The sequence below is a fragment of the Podarcis vaucheri genome (assembly GCF_965113315.1).
Source record: "Podarcis vaucheri genome assembly, chromosome: 3".
Taxonomy (NCBI): Eukaryota; Metazoa; Chordata; class Lepidosauria; order Squamata; family Lacertidae; genus Podarcis; species Podarcis vaucheri.
The window spans coordinates 7,039,022-7,055,607 of NC_138761.1; the positions used below are offsets into that span (position 1 = coordinate 7,039,022).

A 16,586-nucleotide genomic window follows, 5' to 3' on the forward strand; every position below is an offset into this window, starting at 1 on the left:
TTAGTCATGCTGGCCACATGACCCGGGAGCTGTACGCCGGCTTCCTCGGCCAATAAAGCGAGATGAGGGCTGCACCCCCAGAGTTGGCCATGACCGGACCTAATGGTCAGGGGTCCCTTTACCCTTACCTCGTCTAAGGCAGGGTCGGCAAGGTTTACCTTGCCTGGGCCGGATCGGTCCTGCAGAGATCCCTCTGTGGGCCGTGTGCAGACACGATTTCCGGCACTGCGGAAGCAAGTCCCCGCGCCACACTATGCTGGTTTAGCGCAGTGTGCTGGGAATTGCCGAGTGGGCGGCTCAGTCCTGCAGTGGGTCGTGGGCCAGTTAAACAGCCTCCGTGGGTCGCTTCTGGCCCATGGGCCACACGTTGCCGACCTCTGGTCTAAGGGGATTGGGCAATGTCTAGTCTTTAAAGGGGCTTGCACACCTTTGCTATGGGTCTTCTCTTACATCCTTGCAAGGTACGTACAGAGAAATAAAGATCTGCCTTGCTTTTCACTGGAACCTGCCTCCATCCATTCTTCTCTGACCAATCATGGACTAAGGGGACTCAGTGTCCCTTGGGGAGTTGGGGAGCAAAAGCCAACCCTGATTCCCCCCCAAAAAACATTAGGAACATAGGTAGTTGCCTGATACAGAGTCAGACTTTAGTCTATCTACATCAGTACTGTCCCCCACTGGCTGGCAATAGCTCTCCGATATTTCAGACAGGGATTTCTCCCAGCCCTACCTGTAAATGTTTGGGACTGAACCTAGCATGTTCTGCCTGTAAGTCTTTGTGGTATAAGAACTTACAGACTTTAGCTACCATGCGGGGGGGGGGGGGACTGCAGGCAAACGGTGTGCTTCCTTAACTTACCATGATAAGATTCTTTCTTGCAGGGAGACAGGTGGTGGTTTTCATTCTTCAGCTAATCTGATTGGATTTGGACTCGGACAATGGGTGCATCTCCTGAGGGGCACCTCCTAAGGATGGCTGATAAGATTGCATTGCAAAAAGCCATGTCCTCTTTGCGCACGGCTTGCGATGCAACATCATTTCCATAGAGGCGACCGGTTTAACTCCTGTAGCAGCTGGGCCCATCAACCAGCTTCCTTGCTTTTATTGCAAAGCAGAAAAGACAACAACTTTGAGCCATTAAAAAAAGAACCATATTGGAAGGTACTGAGGTGGAGCAGCTCTCAGCAGGGCCGTCTTACCCATAGGAGCTAGGGGTGCGGGGCACCTGAGTGCCAGGCTCTCAGGGGCGCCAGGCTGAGAGTCCGGGGCCCGAGAGTCGAATCTGGGGAAGCGCCCGCCTGTCAGTTGGAGCGCCGCGAAGGGGTCTTCTGCTGTGCTGTGAATTCAGGGGCGACTGAGCCAGCAAGACACTGAGGCAGCCAGCTTGCTCTGCCCTCCTGCACGCCTGGGACTGGGCAACCGGGGGGTGGGCACCAGGTGAATCTTTGCGCCCCAGTACCTCATATGCTTAAGACAGCCCTGGCTCTTAGCTGGCATCCTGCCAACACTGCAACAGGTGCTAATGGCAGTGAGGTGAGAGTCCATGGAGGAATTCCCGTTTGAGTGGCCTTCAAACCCCTGAGCCAGGAATGCTGGGAAGGTTCCTAGAAAAATCTGGTTGGAAAAAAGAAGCTGGACTAAGCAGGCTTTTCATACAATCCTGTTAGGCCATTCATACATTGATCAATTGTTAGACTTAAGAACCAATTGGAGCACCCATTAAAAAAGAGACAGTGCAATGGGAACTGCAACAAGATGTTGCAGTTTGGAGTGGTCTTCTTCTTCTTCTTCTTCTTCTTCTTCTTCTTCTTCTTCTTAAAATCATTTTTATTAAGTTTCCCATTTTAACAATCCAATCAAATCACATTAAATGTTCCAAGTTATACAAATACATATCAAATAGTCCAAATATTCTGTCTAAATTATAATTTTTTTGTTGGGACTTCCCATGCTTCAAGTTTGGGTGGGGCTCTGATCATCTCATATCTCTGCTGCCTTGGATAGTCTTTTGGATAAGTTCATGAAGATACAAACGAAAGGTAAGTTGTGTTATTCACAATACCGAGAGATGCTAGTGGAGTTGTGGCCACTGTTCACTGTTCGCCAGCACCCTGTCGTCTACAACTTCATTGTCTACAACTTTATTAACATCTATCTACAACTTCACTAGCATCTCTAGTATTGTGAATAACTTAACCAAAAGACTGAGTTAAGCATTTGAAAAATCTATTGAAACCAGACATTATAAGTTCATCTTAAGCTGGGTAGTTCGCAAGTCTCTGTGGCTTTGTTTAATGTTTTGTATTTTTCTCAGAAGGTTGATAAAGTAGGTATGATTATTGTTCTGTGTATATTAATGACCAATGTGTTGCATGAGTCGCACTACTTCTAACAGCAGCACAGGTTGCATTTTTCCAGAACTATGGTAGTAGAGGTTCTGGAAGGACAGATCCTGAAGCTGAGACTCCAGTACTTTGGCCACCTCATGAGAAGAGAAGACTCCCTGGAAAAGACCCTGATGTTGGGAAAGTTGGAGGGCACAAGGAGAAGGGGACGAAAGAGGACGAGATGGTGGGACAGTGTTCTCGAAGCTACCAGCATGAGTTTGACCATATTGCGGGTGGCAGTGGAAGACAGGAGTGCCTGGCGTGCTCTGGTCCAGGGGGTCACAAAGAGTCAGACATGACTAAACGACTAAACAACAAATGGAAGTAGAGGATAGCGGTTAGTTTCTGTGTCAAGGGGAAGTAATTGAAGAGGTGTTTCTAAGAAAGGCAGCCTCTCATCCACAAATTTACCCACTCCTCTTTTAAAGCCATCCAAGTTGGTGGCCGTCGCTTTCTCCAGTGGCAGTGAGTTCCAAAGTTTGAGCATGCGCCGAGGGAAGAAGTACTATCTTGTATCTGCCCTGCGTCTTCCAAAGTGCAGTTTCACTGGATGTCCATGTGTTTTAGAGTTGTGAAGGGGGGCGGGCGGAGATTTTCTCCATCCGTGTAGACCAACAACATCTTCAGGGCCACAGCTTCCCCATCCCTGGTCCAAGATTAAGGTCCTCCAGAACTTCTCTTCCTCAGTGAAAACTGCTTGTGCAGGATGTATGAGATGAGAGAGACACCTAGTGGTCACATGGAAGTACATCACATTTGAATGCCACTCTCGGTTCGGAATGTGACCAGGGTTCATTTCATTTATTTAATCGGTATACTCTCCTTCAACTGTAGATCTCAGGGCAGTTGACAACATTAAGATAGAAGATAAAAGCACAAAACACGTAATAAAACAAGAAAAAAGCAAATCAATGCCACAAACCAATACGCCCCCCTCCACAAACACATTTAAAAGGATATAGGATGTTAGCCAAAAGTTAATATAGAATATAGAGAATATAAAGATTTGACGTATTATGAAAGAACTTAAGGGAAATGATTGAAGAACAGATGTAAAAGTGAACAAGATAACTAAGAGACGTGCGGTGAATGCGGTGGAAGTCTTTTATAGTATTTTAACTAGGATTTATATATTGTAATGTTTGAACCATGAATTTGGTATTACTGGTTATGAAAAGTACTCTTTTTTCTTTTACCTTTTGTCCTTTTTTATTTTCTTAGTCTGTATTTTGGAAAATATGTATATAAATGTGTTTACAGTGTTATGTATTGTTCTTTGTTTCTCTTTCTCTTTCTTTTCTTGTAATATTCAATAAAAACTAATAATACTAATAAAAAAGGATGTTAGCCAAAAGCCTGGTTGAAGAGGAATGTTCCTGCCTTGCGCCTAAGGTGTATAATGAAGGGACCAGGTGAACTTCGCTGAGGAGAGCATTCCACAGATTGGGAGCCACTGCAGAAAAGGCCCTGTTCTCGTGTTGCCACCCTCTGGACCTGTTGTGGAGGAGGAACACGAAGGAGGGCTTCAGATGATGATCTCAGGGTCCAGGCAAGTTCATATGGAGCGAGGCAGTCCTTGAGGTATTGCTGTCCTGAGGCACTGAGAATAGCTGGGCGCTTCTCCCTGTGGGGCAGTGTTTCACAAACTCGGTCCTCCAGATGTTTTGGGACTACAAGTCCCATCATCCCTAGCTAGCAGGACCAATGGCCAGGGATGATGGGAATTGTAGTCCAAAACCAGCTGGGGATTCAAGTTTGGGAAACCCTGGCCTAGACAACTAGATTGGTGTGTGTAATCCAGAGCTGTAGAAGCGACTGTGTTTTCTTTGAAAATAGAGAGTTAACTGTCTGCTGCGTGCATTCTGGGAAGGACTCATGACACCAGGGGAATAAATCCTTTTGCATTATAATTAGGGAGGGGGGGGGGAGAAGTCTACTTCAGTTAGCATTCAAATGCAAACTTGCCTACTTCACACTTTCTGAAACAATACAGCCAAGTGAGATGCAGAGATCCCTTGAATTTCGCATGTCAGCTGAGTTTTGCAACACAGTTCTCCAGCCAGGTAATGTGTACAAACATGTATTTCTTATGGCAAAGTGTACATAAAAATGCATATATGACTGAAAATAACATATAAAAGTGTATTAGAAGGAAATACTAAAATAAAGCATGTACAGTGGTACCTCGGGTTAAGAACTTAATTCATTCCGGAGGTCCGTTCTTAACCTGGAACTGTTCTTAACCTGAAGCACCGCTTTAGCTAATGGGGCCTCCTGCTGCCGCCGCGCCACCAGAGCACAATTTCTGTTCTCATCCTGAATCAAAGTTCTTAACCCGAGGTACTATTTCTGGGTTTGCGGAGTCTGTAACCTGAAGTGTCTGTAACCTGAAGCGTATGTAACCCGAGGTACCACTGTATTGGGCAAAATTGCAGAGAGAAAAACACAATTAAAATTTGATGAATTTTCACGTGCAAATGTTGAGAGCTGAACTTAAGGTAGGACAAACGAGAAACCGAGAGAAACCAAAAACTGACAGATTCACTCATCCCTACTTGTAAGACATACCTTTCCAGAGCCTCAAATGCAACATATTTATTTTATAAATATGAACATGCTGCCCCCTTGTGATATAAGTATTCCTCAATCAGCACCAGGTCGGTTGGCCTCCACTGAGTCATTTATGGTGCTCCAGCAAAGCCTTAGCAGGTTGGGAGAAAAGGAGCAGCTGCTCATTTGCTGGCAAGGAACCACACTTTCTTAGTGGGTGCCCTTTTGGGAAGGGGACACCCTGCTTTCCCGGTGGTCCCAGGAGACTCCTTCTTGGGGCGGGCTTTTCCTGTTTCCCCGGTGCTCTTGAAAGATGCCGGAGGGACGACCTGCTTTGTCGGGGCCGTCCCCGCATTCACAGAGGGTACGAAAGAGGGTTTTTGGTTGACAACGAGCCCTGATTTCTGGGGGGCCCCAAAGGCTGGTGTGGTGGGATAGGCTGCGGGCTTCCTGGAGGCTGCCCCCTTCCTAGGGGCAGCTCCCAACTGGGAGGAAGGTTGCCTGGAAGGTCTTGGGGGCTGCACACGAGGAGAACACTTGACGTTTCCTGAGCTGCTAGGCTTCACGCGGCAGATGGGGGGAGCCTGCCCCAGAGGGGCGGCTGCTGCGGTTGCTGCTTGGGTAGCCGGAAAACCCAACGCTTTGGGGTTTGCTGAAGTGGCCCGTGTAGAGCGCTTCCGGGAAGAATCCTTGACTGGCGGAGTCCCCAGTCTTCTACGAGCGCCAGCTGCAGCTCGCTTTTCGGGGGGCTGGACCAGTTTCTCCTTGTTTCCTCGAATGCGGGTCCAGGCCTGCTTGATGACATGCAGCATCCTTTTCACAGGGTTCCTCGAGGGCTTCTCTGTCGTGGGTACTTCCTTCGGGCCCCTGCCTGGATGGTGTCCTGCTTGCGGAGGCCCCTGCTGGAGTTGGCGCTCCAAGCTGGGTGGTGGGAGGCACTTGCCCTTCCCCGCCAGCTTCTTGCCAAGGCTCACCTGGACCGAGGAGGAGGTGGCCTCGATTTGGGTCCCCATTTGCAGATGCTGTACCATCACTCCAGAAGGCTTGCAAGGGGCCCTGGGGCCCGGGTTGGCAGAGATGCCCTCTTTGTTGCTGCCGCATCGCTCTGGGAGCTGCTCCTGCGCCTTTCCCTCCTCTGCCGTCTCCGGCAGGCCCCACTTCCTGGCGTGGATCTTGTTGATCTTCAGGTGGAAGTCTAGGCCCATCAGCACATTCCCGTTGCGCACCGTCAGCCGCGGGAAGATGTGCAGGAGCGGGTCCTGCTGAGTGCGGGGGTGAGGGCACATGGCGCTGCAGCTCCCGCACTGCCGGCACACCGGGTACTCTGCCCGCAGCTCCCCGTGGCCCATCTCGAGGCCTTGCGCCAGGCTGAGCCGCAGGTCCTCCACTGTCTGCTCCACACTCAGGGAGGCAAGGATGGAGCGGCTTAGCTGCTGGCGGGAGGGCAGCTCACGGAGTGCCTGGGCGCTTGGGGACAGCTTGGCCACAGTCGTCCCACTGCTGTTGCCTTGAAACGGCAGCACTGCTTTCGGAGCTGCCACTTGGCTCGTGGGCAGTGGGCTGGTCGGTAACTTGGTAGCTGGTCCGAATTCCCTCCCCTCCCTAGCTTCAGGCTTCAACATGGCTCGGGCTGTGCTTTCTCTCTCCTCGGAAATGGAGAGTGTCGCATAGGGGACCTCTGGGGCAGGTCTCTGTGAGGAGGACTTGGCTTGCTCTAATGTCCTGCTGCCCTTCTCAGAGGACAAGAGTGGCTTTGCCACGGGTGGTCCTCCTTCTCCATCTTGTTGCAAAGCACCTTGGCATTCGTGCCCAGGATCTGTGGCAATCAGCACCTGCCCAGGAGCGCTGGCCTTTGCTATAGCAAAAGGTTCCTTGGGGAGGTTCTCCTCCAAACTCACTGTGTGGCCCATCAGTTGGGGTGGATCTTCACGGGACATGTCCTTCCTCCTGTGCATGTCGTCCAGGGTGTTTTCTCCTCCTGCTTGGCGGCTTCTTACTTCCCAAGGACTCTCAGCTGAGTCCATCCCATGGAAAGGTTCACCCTTGCTTTGGTTCTCCAGGATGCTGCCATGGCTGGTGAGTCTGTTATCTATGGGGTTGTGAGGCTCACCCCCAGCTGCAAGGCTCTTTCTTACATGGTCCATAGGAGTGTCAGTCCTTGCAGAGCAGGGACTGTCTTCTGCCTTTTGAACAAGACTCTTTCCCTCTCTGCCTCTGCCTGCACTGCTTTCTAGTGTGTGTTGGACAGAACGGGAGAAAGGGAGGGGTGGCGGTTGGTGGCACTCCATTGAGGTGTGGGGTGTGAATTCTCGCACAGGGGCCTCCATTTGCTCTGACAGCTGGATTTCCTTCTTGGAGGAAAACTGAGGTGCAGGTTGTGGACCTTCCTCTATCGAGGGTTGGGGTGCAGATTCTCGCACGGGGGCCTTCACTTTTTCTGACAACTCGATTTCCTTCTTGGAAGAAGAATGGGGTTCCCTTGAAGCTTGAGGTGCAGATTCCTGTGCGGGGACCATCATTTTCTCTGCCCTCCTGATTTCTAACTGTTGCAAGGCATCTTGTCCTGGGTGCAAAGGGAGCGTGACTCCAAGTGCCAGCTGGGCACTGCCAGGCTTTGCTATGGGCACAGGGTCCTTGGGAGAGATTCCGTGGTCTTTTAGATGGGATGCACCTTGGTGTGGAATGGCCTTCACCTTCCTGATGCTCTTGGAGGGCTGCCTCTGACTCTCTGTCCCAGTTTGACAGCTTTGGGCTTCCTTACTTTCAAGGCTCTCAGCTTGACCCATCACGCCTGAAGCCTTCACTTTCTTCTCAGGGGCACCAAGGACCCCTGGACTGCTTTTGCTGGTGAGGTGGCTGCTCCTGGGGCGCCTAGTTCTACCTCTGCTTACAAACCTGCTCCTTAGAGAACTCTCTGAAAAGCCTGATCTTGTGGGAGGCAGGGTGACCCTTTTTGCTACCCTGAATTCATTTCCTTCCTCTGCTCTTTTCTTGGGGGCTACCTGGACAGCACTGCCCTTTTGGGAGAATGTAAAGGGAATGGGCTGGGGGGAACACCCCTTCACAGTTTGGGATGCAAGCCCCCTTGAGGGGGCCCTGGCTGGCTCAGACAGCTCTTCCTCCTCCTCAACCCTCTGTGAGGGGCTACAGGAGTGTGCAGGTGATGGGGAGCGGGTGACCTGGCAGTCCAGGGAGTGAGTCAAAGGAGTGGCCTCCCCCCAGAGATTGTGCATCTGTTTCTTCTTCATGTTGAACTCCAAGTGCTGAGCGGTGTCTGGGCTGATGGCTGTGCAGGGACCACGGGGAGCTTGGTGGGCCTTGTGGGAATGAGGTTTGGGCAAGGCAGGCCTCTCCTTCCAAGATGTTCCCCCCCTTAGCATTATTGCCTCCAGAAGCTGGGCCCTGGTTTTCACACTAGTTGGACTGATGCTCATGGGCCCAGACTGCTTGCTTCTCTCCTTCTCAGCCCTCTGTGGGGGGCTTGAGGAGCGGTCTGGGGAAGGGGAGAGGGGAGCCTGGCATGTCAGTTTGGCCAGGGACTTAGTCGAGGGGTTGGGCTCCCCCCAGAGCTCTGGGATCTGCTTCTTCTTCACATTGAAGTCCAAGCGCTGGGTGGCATCTGACCCAAGTGCTGTGCAGGATCTACGGTGATGAAGCTGACCCCTTTGGGAAGGGTGTTTGGGCAAGGCAGGCCTCTCCTCCCAGGAAACTGCTCCCTCCGACATCATCTCCTCCAAAAGCTGGGCCGTGGCTTTCACATGAGCTTGTTTGGTGTTCCCTGAAGGTGAGAGCCTGTCCCGGATGCTGTCGGATGTGGGCAGAGCCAAAGGTTGACCAGAAGACACTCGGGAAGTTTGGGGGTTGCAGTTTGGACCTGAGAGAGAGGAGAGAGAAAAGCGGAAGTACTCAGAAACGGACCAGTTCTTTCTCCAGAATGTCACAACATCTCAGATAGATTGTCAAGGTGAGGATTCAGGGACCAGGGTAATCCTGACCTGTTAGAGCAGCGGTTCTCAACCTGTGGGTGCCCAGATGTTGTTGGACTACAACTCCCACCATCCCTGAGCTCTGGCCTTGCTAGCTAGGGGTGATGGGAGTTGTAGTTCAACAACATCTGGGGACCCACAGGTTGAGAAAAGCTGTGTTAGAGCATTTCAGTAGCAGTTGTTGAGGAGGGGTGTAGTTGTTTACCTGACCCCGTCACAAGTGTCACCAGGAAGAAGAAGGGAAGGAGGGAGGCAGCAGAGAAGGCAGTGTGATGAAAGCACACCAGCAGGGGTGCTACATTGACTCTGCTGGTGCATTCACACTGCACCAACCTCCTCATTGCACAGACAGGGGGAGACCCCCCAGCCCCAGGCGAAACCCGAGTGGACTGAAAACTCCCAGGTAAGTTCTGCCCACTATTGTGTGGGCAGGGCGATCCCTCCCCTTACCTGGCCAACTCTCTCCTGGCAACGCCTCCCCAGCTGCGATTGGGTAACTGGCAGAGGTAGGCGGCTGCCTCCCGGGTGTCCAGCTGGGGGGGTGAATCCAGGCTGTACTTCCGGGAGCCGCATGGGATTAGGGGGGGCTGTGTGCAACTGTACAAAAGGCGCCCCCCCATTTGATGTGGGGAGTGGTCATTGTCTCACATCTCTTCCTCCTGTTTGGTTGCAGTGACACAGTGATGGGAAGGCAGACAAACCTTGTTGCCTCTTCCCACTGACCCCTATGGAGGAGAACTATGGGGTACCAACCCAAATCTCCCCCCCCATGCCCCAAGGTGGGTAATGATTTTGGGGGAAATTGAATTGTGGGGGCAGTGATCTGTGTTTACTGGGTAAGTTTTAATTTAGGGTAACACATTTATTTGTGTTGGCTTGTATATGTTTTTAATGAATGGAGACAATGGAAAGCAAATAGAACTGATTTGGAGTAGAATCTGTGGGGGAACAACATCTTTACAATCAGAATGTACCTTTTACATTGCGTTGAGTTGCTTCATGGGAAGTGATTCACAAATGGAGATGAATAAATAACTTGGCATGTGCAAATTTGTCTCTATGGTCATCACTCGCTGTGCCCCAAATGAGCAGTTTCAGAAAATAACATTGTTTGATGTTTCATTTAAACTTTCGTATTTGTATGGGTTTTGAATTGTGCAATTGCTTTGAGACATTTTATGTAGTGAGAAATGAACAAGTACAATTTCCACCACTACCATCAACAGCAACTTGTGACTCAGGCCAGAGGGTTCTGGGTTCAAGTCTCACTCCTTTGGGAAGCAGTTTTCTCTTAGAATGACAGGGGGAGGGGGAGAGCTTACAACATGGCCAGTTCCTCTGTCCAGGAATGTTCCATGTGTGTAGAAGGCAGAGATGCTTGGAAGATCTACAACCTTCCTCAATGATGTGCAGAAGAGTACAGTGGTACCTCGGGTTACAGATGCTTCAGGTTATGTGTTTTCGGGTTGCGCACCGCGCTGAACCCGGAAGTACCGGAACGGGTTACTTCTGGGTTTTGGCACTCTCGCATGCACAAAAGTGCTAAATCGTGCTTTGTGCATGCGCAGAAGCACCAAATTGCGATCTGTGCATGCGCAGACGCGGCACTGAGGCTTGCAAACCTGCCTCCCGCATGGATCACGTTCGCAACCCAAGGTTCCACTGTATTTAGTGAAAATGGGGGTGGGAATGGGGCCTGTTACTCACAGCTTGAGGGCCTGGGCACAACAGCGAACATTTCCCATGAGCTGCTGCGCTGAACTTCTTCCTGATCGCTCAGAGGCTGATGTCTCTCCCACTTGCTCAAAGCTTCCTCTCTGCTTCTTCTGCTGGAGATGCTGTCAAAGTCAGTTACACTGGTGACCTCAGATGCTTGCTGGAGGTTTGGTGCACCAGGGATCAGTTCGTTCAGGGACTCCCAGTTGGGCGTGGGCTCTCCCCACAACTCCTGAAGCACCTTCCGGCAGATGTTGAACTGAGCAGGCTGGTGGGACGTGGGGTCTCTGTGGAGTTCCTCGAGGCCAGCTCCACAGGGTCTGTGAAGCAGTGGTGAGTACCGGCCATCTTCCTCTGGGGCGGATGGTGAGGAGGTGAGGGGCGTGTCTGGGATGCTTATTACATCATCGCTTGATGAGGACAAAGACCAATTGCTGCTGATGGACGTGAGGGAGCCCAAGGAGGTGCTGGAGAGACTAGACAGGACTCTAACGGGCAGAAACACACACAAACAGATATGAGAATTATGGCTCTGTGGAATACATTAAATCAGGTCTGTGGGGAACCTTTGGTACACCAGATGTTGATGAACTACAAGTCCCATAATCATTGGCCATTCGCCATGTTTGCTGGAGCTGATGGGATGTGTAGTTCGGCAACTGGAGGGCCACACGTTCCTCACCTCTGCAGTAAATAAAAGAGTGAGGAGCAACTCCTTCTGGGTGTTGCTTTTGCAGTTCCCCAACTAAAGAATGTGTACAAAAACATATATATTAAGGAGAAAATGTGCATGAAGATGTACATAATAGTGGAAAATAACATTGCAGAAATGCATTATATCAGGGGAAATTGCTTGCAGAAATGTGTATGTTAGCCAAAAGCACGAACAACAATGTGTATTTTAGAAACGTATTTATTAGAAATATCAAGTATTAAATGGCTGTCACATGGAAGGTGGAGCAAGATTTGAACTTCAAAGAAGGAGATTCCCACTAAACACCAGGTAGACCAATCCGATGCAAAGAGGTGTTTGACAGTGGAAAAGACTCAGAAGGTGATGGACTCTCCTTCATTGGAGGTTTTTAAACAGAGGCTGGATGATCATCAGCCAGGGATCCTTTAGCTATAATTTCTGCGTTGCAGTGGGTTGGACTGGATGACCCTTGAGGTCCCTTCTAATCATAGCTGTCAACGTTTCCCTTTTTTAAAGGGAAATTCCCTTATTCCAAATAGGATTCCTTGCAAGAAAAGGGAAAAGTTGACAGCTATGTTTCCAACTCTAGTGTTCTATGTCTGGCATGCTTTGGTTTGCCTATTGGTTGAGGAGGTGCAAATTAGGAAAGGTCACATTAAAATGCAGCAATTCCCCCTCCTTTCCCAATTCCTAGTTGGAAGTTTGAGCCATGGATCTCCCCACACCATACCTATTTTGCACCCCAGACCTTGTTGCTCTCCCTCTCTCTCCCTCCTTCTCCATTGTCCACTGACTTACGAGTCCAGATCCATCTCCAGCTCCTTCGGTTGGGGTGGGATGTTCACCTCTGTAGAGCTCAGTCTGCACTCCAAGGTCAAGATCTTAGTTGGCTCTGGAAGTCTGGTGGGAAGGAGACAGGCTGGCTAAGGATTCTTTGGAAGATCTATCTGGTAGCCAGTTCAGCTGTCAAAACCTGATGGGAACTGAGCATGGCCAGGCTGGAATGCCTGGACTGCATCATCAGAAACAGATTGGACTTCTTTTAATTTGGTGTTAATGCAAGATCATAAGAAGAGCCTTGCTGGATCAGGCCAGTAGACCATCTAGTCCAGCATCCTGTTCTCACAGCAGCCAACCAGATGTCTGTGGGAAGTCCACCAGAAGGACCTGAGTACAAGAGAACTCTCCCCTCCTGTGGTTTCCAGCAACTGGTGTTCAGAAGCATGTTGCCTCTGGCAATGAAGTTAGAACATGCCCATCAGGTCAGTAGCCACTGAGATGATAATGAAGCTTCCTTGCACAGCACACAAGGGCATGAAGGCTAACCGCAGGGGTGGATCGAAGGACAATGTGTTCTCCTCAGTATCCTATAGGGCAGTGGTGCTCAACCTGTGGGTCCCCAGATGTTGTTGGACTACAACTCCCATCATCCCTGACCACTGGTCATGTTGGCTAGGAGTGATGGGAGTTGTAGTCCAACAACATCTGGGGACCCACAGGTTGAGAACCACTGCTATAGGACAAGGACAGTCAGAAGGGAGCTTTCTGGATGATTTGCAGTAGATAAAAAAAAAGCATATGCAGGAAATGGACTTCAAATGGAAGTCAGGGGTGAATCTTAGAGTAAGTTGCAGGCAGCTATAGGCACTTGTGGTGGACATGCCCCAAAGTGACAACTTTTTGAGGACAAGTGTTAAATGAAATAAGTAAAATTACCCATCAGCGTGTCAGGAAGTCTCCAGAGCTTGAGCTACTAAATTTATACAGTGGTACCTCAGGTTACATACACTTCAGGTTACACACGCTTCAGGTTACATACTCCGCTAACCCAGAAATATTACCTCGGGTTAAGAACTTTGTTTCAGGATGAGAACAGAAATCATGCAGCGGCGGCGCAGTGGCAGCAGGAGGCCCCATTAGCTAAAGTGGTGCTTCAGGTTAAGAACAGACCTCCAGAATGAATTGAGTTCTTAACCCGAGGTACCACTGTATTTAAATGAGAAGCTGGACTGGATTTGTCCTAGTGGCTGTCAGCATGGTTATAGTCACATTCTGGAAGGATTTACCATATTTTTCACTCTATAAGACTCACTTTTTCCCTCCTAAAAAGTAAGGGGAAATGTGTGTGCATCTTATGGAGCGAATGCAGGCTGCGCGGCTAAGCCAAAAGCCAGAACAGCGAGAGGGAGCACTGCACAGCACTCCCTCTCGCTGTGCTAGCTTCTGGCTTAGCTGTGCAAAGCCTCCGCAGGGCACGGGGAGCCTTCATCCCGCCACCCGTCAGTGATGAGCTGCCCTTCTCCCTCCTCGGGGAAAAGCCTGCAAGAGCTGCACACATGCTCCACGCGGCTGGTGAAAGGGAGCGCGGAGCAGAGCCTGGGATGCATACAGGCTCTGCTCAGCGGTCCCTTTAAATAATATTTTTTCCTTGGATTTCCCCTCTAAAAACTAGGTGCGTCTTATGGTCAGGTGTGCCTTATGGAGTGAAAAATACGGTAAATGGTGTAAATTTGAGTGCTTGGCACATTGCCCTTACAAAAAAGTTGATTCACAAATTAAGAGGAACAAAGTACAAATATATATTTGTGGAAGAACAGCGGTGCTTCATTTCATTTACAAATTCTCCAGGAAACCCAAAGACCAGTACCAAAGGCTTATACTAACTTGTGGATTGCTTAATCGGAATGTGTTTTACAGATGTATAATGTTATAAGTTGTGTATTTACAGAAATACAGGTTTTCATAATGTATTTTGGAGAGTCTCCAGAGAAATAAGTAAATAAAAATGAAATACAGAAAGGAAAGTGTTTCACAGCCACAGGACATTCATCTCTCCTCCAAATATGGTGGGACCTAATGGTTTGGGACAGCAAGGAGGGTGCTACAGAGGGCAGTGGGAAAAAGGGAAACTGGCTACCACTTACTTCTTTGAGCTGCTCGCTTTGCTTTCTTTCTGAAAGAATCCGTTGCAGGCTGAAAGCAAGAGACAGAGAGGCTTGTGAAGGCCAACAATCCAAGTCTACCTTCCATAGCTGTCAACCGTCCCTTATTTGGCGGGAAACTCCCTTATCCCAGCACCATTTCCTGCTGCTGTCCCTTATTGATGATGTCCCTTAAATTTCCCGGGTTTCAGAGGAAGCAGCTCCTCTCCCTCCCTCCCTGCCGGCCAGGGAGGAGGGAGGCTCCAACTGTGTTGCTTGGCTGCGTTGTTCACCCAATAAGGAGCCTAAGAACAACTGGGGGGGTGGAGCTTGCATGCTTTGTGCCAATCAAGTCGGCTGCGTTTCCTGGGGACTCGCCTTTGCTCTGCACTTCCCAGCGGAGAAGTGACGGTGGTTTTCCTTGCTGCATCCCCTTTGCGGGGTTGCTGCGCTGTGGGAACCACCGCTTGAGACTTCATTTGGCTGCTGGCTGGGCTTTCTGCCTTTGGCTTGGAGGGGCTTAAGAAGTTGAACATACCTGTGCCTGGAAAATCTCTTATTTTGTCTGCTAATCCCTTATTTTTGAGGCTGCTGGTCCCTTATTTTCAAATTTGTAAGTTGACAGCTATGCTACCTTCCCCAAAGAGACTAAAGGAATAGACTGACTGCTCACCAATCCATGTCTCATGAAGCTTTAGCCACCTGGTCCTGGGGCTACAAGCCTGTTGCACAAGAGGTAAAAAGGAGACAGCATTGGGTAGGTGAACAACAAAGTTTAAGTAAGTTGTAGCCTTTTCTGTACATCTGAGATCTCACCCAGTGCCACCAGGCCCCACCCCCGATATGCTAAGCCACACCCTTTATCTCCCAGACTCCACCCCCTGCATGTCCCACACAAGTCCTCAGTAAACCTTGTCAATGGAGGCAGCTCAGTGACACAAAGTGTCTTCTGTCAGCTTTGGTCATGAACCTATGTGGACGGGGATAGCATGGCTTCTGTTGTGTATGCTCTAGTAACCCACAAGTTAGACGATTATAATGTGTTGTACACAGGACTTCCATTGATGATGGTTCAAAAACAGCAACCAAGGGTAGATTGTTTACTATGACAAGAAGTCATGGGCATGTAATCCCAGTTCTGGGCTTGCTGCACTTGCTGCCCATTCATTTCTCTACAGCAGCGGTTCTCAACCTGTGGATCCCCAGATCTTGTTGGACTACAACTCCCATCATCCCCGAGCTCTGGCCTTGCTAGCTAGGGGTGATGGGAGTTGTAGTTCAAGAACATCTGGGGACCCACAGGTTGAGAAAGGCTGCTCTACAGGGACCCTGAAGTTAGGCTGGAAGGCTCCTCTGTGATCCTCCGCTGAGGAGAGTCTCTTACCCACAAGGCTGCAGCCACCCAGAAGACCCAGAGAGTGATGAAGATCAAGAGCTGTATCAGCTCGAAGGCCCAGTGACACCAGCTCATTTCCGGCAGGAAGAAAAAACTGCCTGTTGACCTGGAGAGCAAGAGTACTTCCTGGGCCCAGCCAGGCGTCCCCTTCTTGGAGTCACGCCCACATCACAAAGGCCCACCAGCTCCTTGGACCAGAGTGGTGGTGATGACGGGTGCTCTGTGAACACTGGCCAGACATCACAATGAGCCTGGAGTAGCCTCCTGCCTGCTCTGGGCAAGGGAACTTGTGGGGCAGCCACACAGAGTTGGCCCTATCCTTGGGCTGAGGGAGGCACCTTCCTTGGGCAGCACAGAATCATAGAACTCTAGAGTCAGAAAGGACCACTAGAGTCATCAAGTTCAACCCCCTGCAATGCAGGAATCTCAGCTAAAGCATCCCTGATAGATGGCCTTCCAACCTCTGCTTAAAAACCTCCAAGGAAGCAGAGTCTACCACCACTATTAAGTAGTGGGTGGACATAGCAGACGGCACAGAGATTTCTCCAAGTAGTTCTTTATAAGTAAGCTGGAACTGAACTGAACTGAACAGCTCAGCCGGCCTGCTTTTATAGACAGTCGGCTGTCAACATTGTAACAACAACAACCCAGGGTTCCCCGCCTAAATTAACTGACGTGGAACTGAGTGAAAACTATACAGTGGTACCTCGGGTTAAGTACCTCGTTCTGGAGGTCTGTTCTTAACCTGAAACTGTTCTTAACCTGAAGCACCACTTTAGCTAATGGGGCCTCCTGCTGCCGCTGTGCCGCCGGAGCACGATTTCTGTTCTCATCCTGAAGCAAAGTTCTTAACCCGAGGTACTATTTCTGGGTTCGCGGAGTCTGTAACCTGAAGCGTATGTAAACTGAAGCATATGTAACCCGAGGTACCACTG

The 16,586-nt window shown here is 50.0% G+C and overlaps 1 protein-coding gene across 1 annotated transcript; it reads right to left on the minus strand.

Annotated features, from left to right (window-relative positions):
• Positions 1 to 4,968: 4,968 nt before the first annotated feature.
• LOC309529337 (uncharacterized protein) lies at positions 4,969 to 15,832 on the minus strand. The gene is made up of 6 exons (XM_082217294.1): positions 15,640 to 15,832; positions 14,929 to 14,977; positions 14,259 to 14,307; positions 12,133 to 12,234; positions 10,632 to 11,128; positions 4,969 to 8,812 (listed from the first exon to the last, which is right to left on the minus strand). The coding sequence occupies exons 1-6, from the start codon at positions 15,724 to 15,726 to the stop codon at positions 5,121 to 5,123; spliced, it is 4,476 nt and encodes a 1,491-aa protein (XP_082073420.1). The 5' UTR covers positions 15,727 to 15,832; the 3' UTR covers positions 4,969 to 5,120.
• Positions 15,833 to 16,586: the final 754 nt, after the last annotated feature.

What these genes read in the sequence shown, in the direction of transcription:
- LOC309529337 (XM_082217294.1), bottom strand. Translation starts at nt 15,726, where the DNA reads ATGAGCTGGTGTCACTGGGCCTTCGAGCTGATACAGCTCTTGATCTTC. An exon ending in GGGTGGCTGCAGCCTTGTGG is followed by an intron (nt 14,978 to 15,639) that starts GTAAGAGACTCT and finishes CTTGTGCAACAG; the next exon opens with GCTTGTAGCCCCAGGACCAG. An exon ending in AAAGCGAGCAGCTCAAAGAA is followed by an intron (nt 12,235 to 14,258) that starts GTAAGTGGTAGC and finishes CCTTCCCACCAG; the next exon opens with ACTTCCAGAGCCAACTAAGA.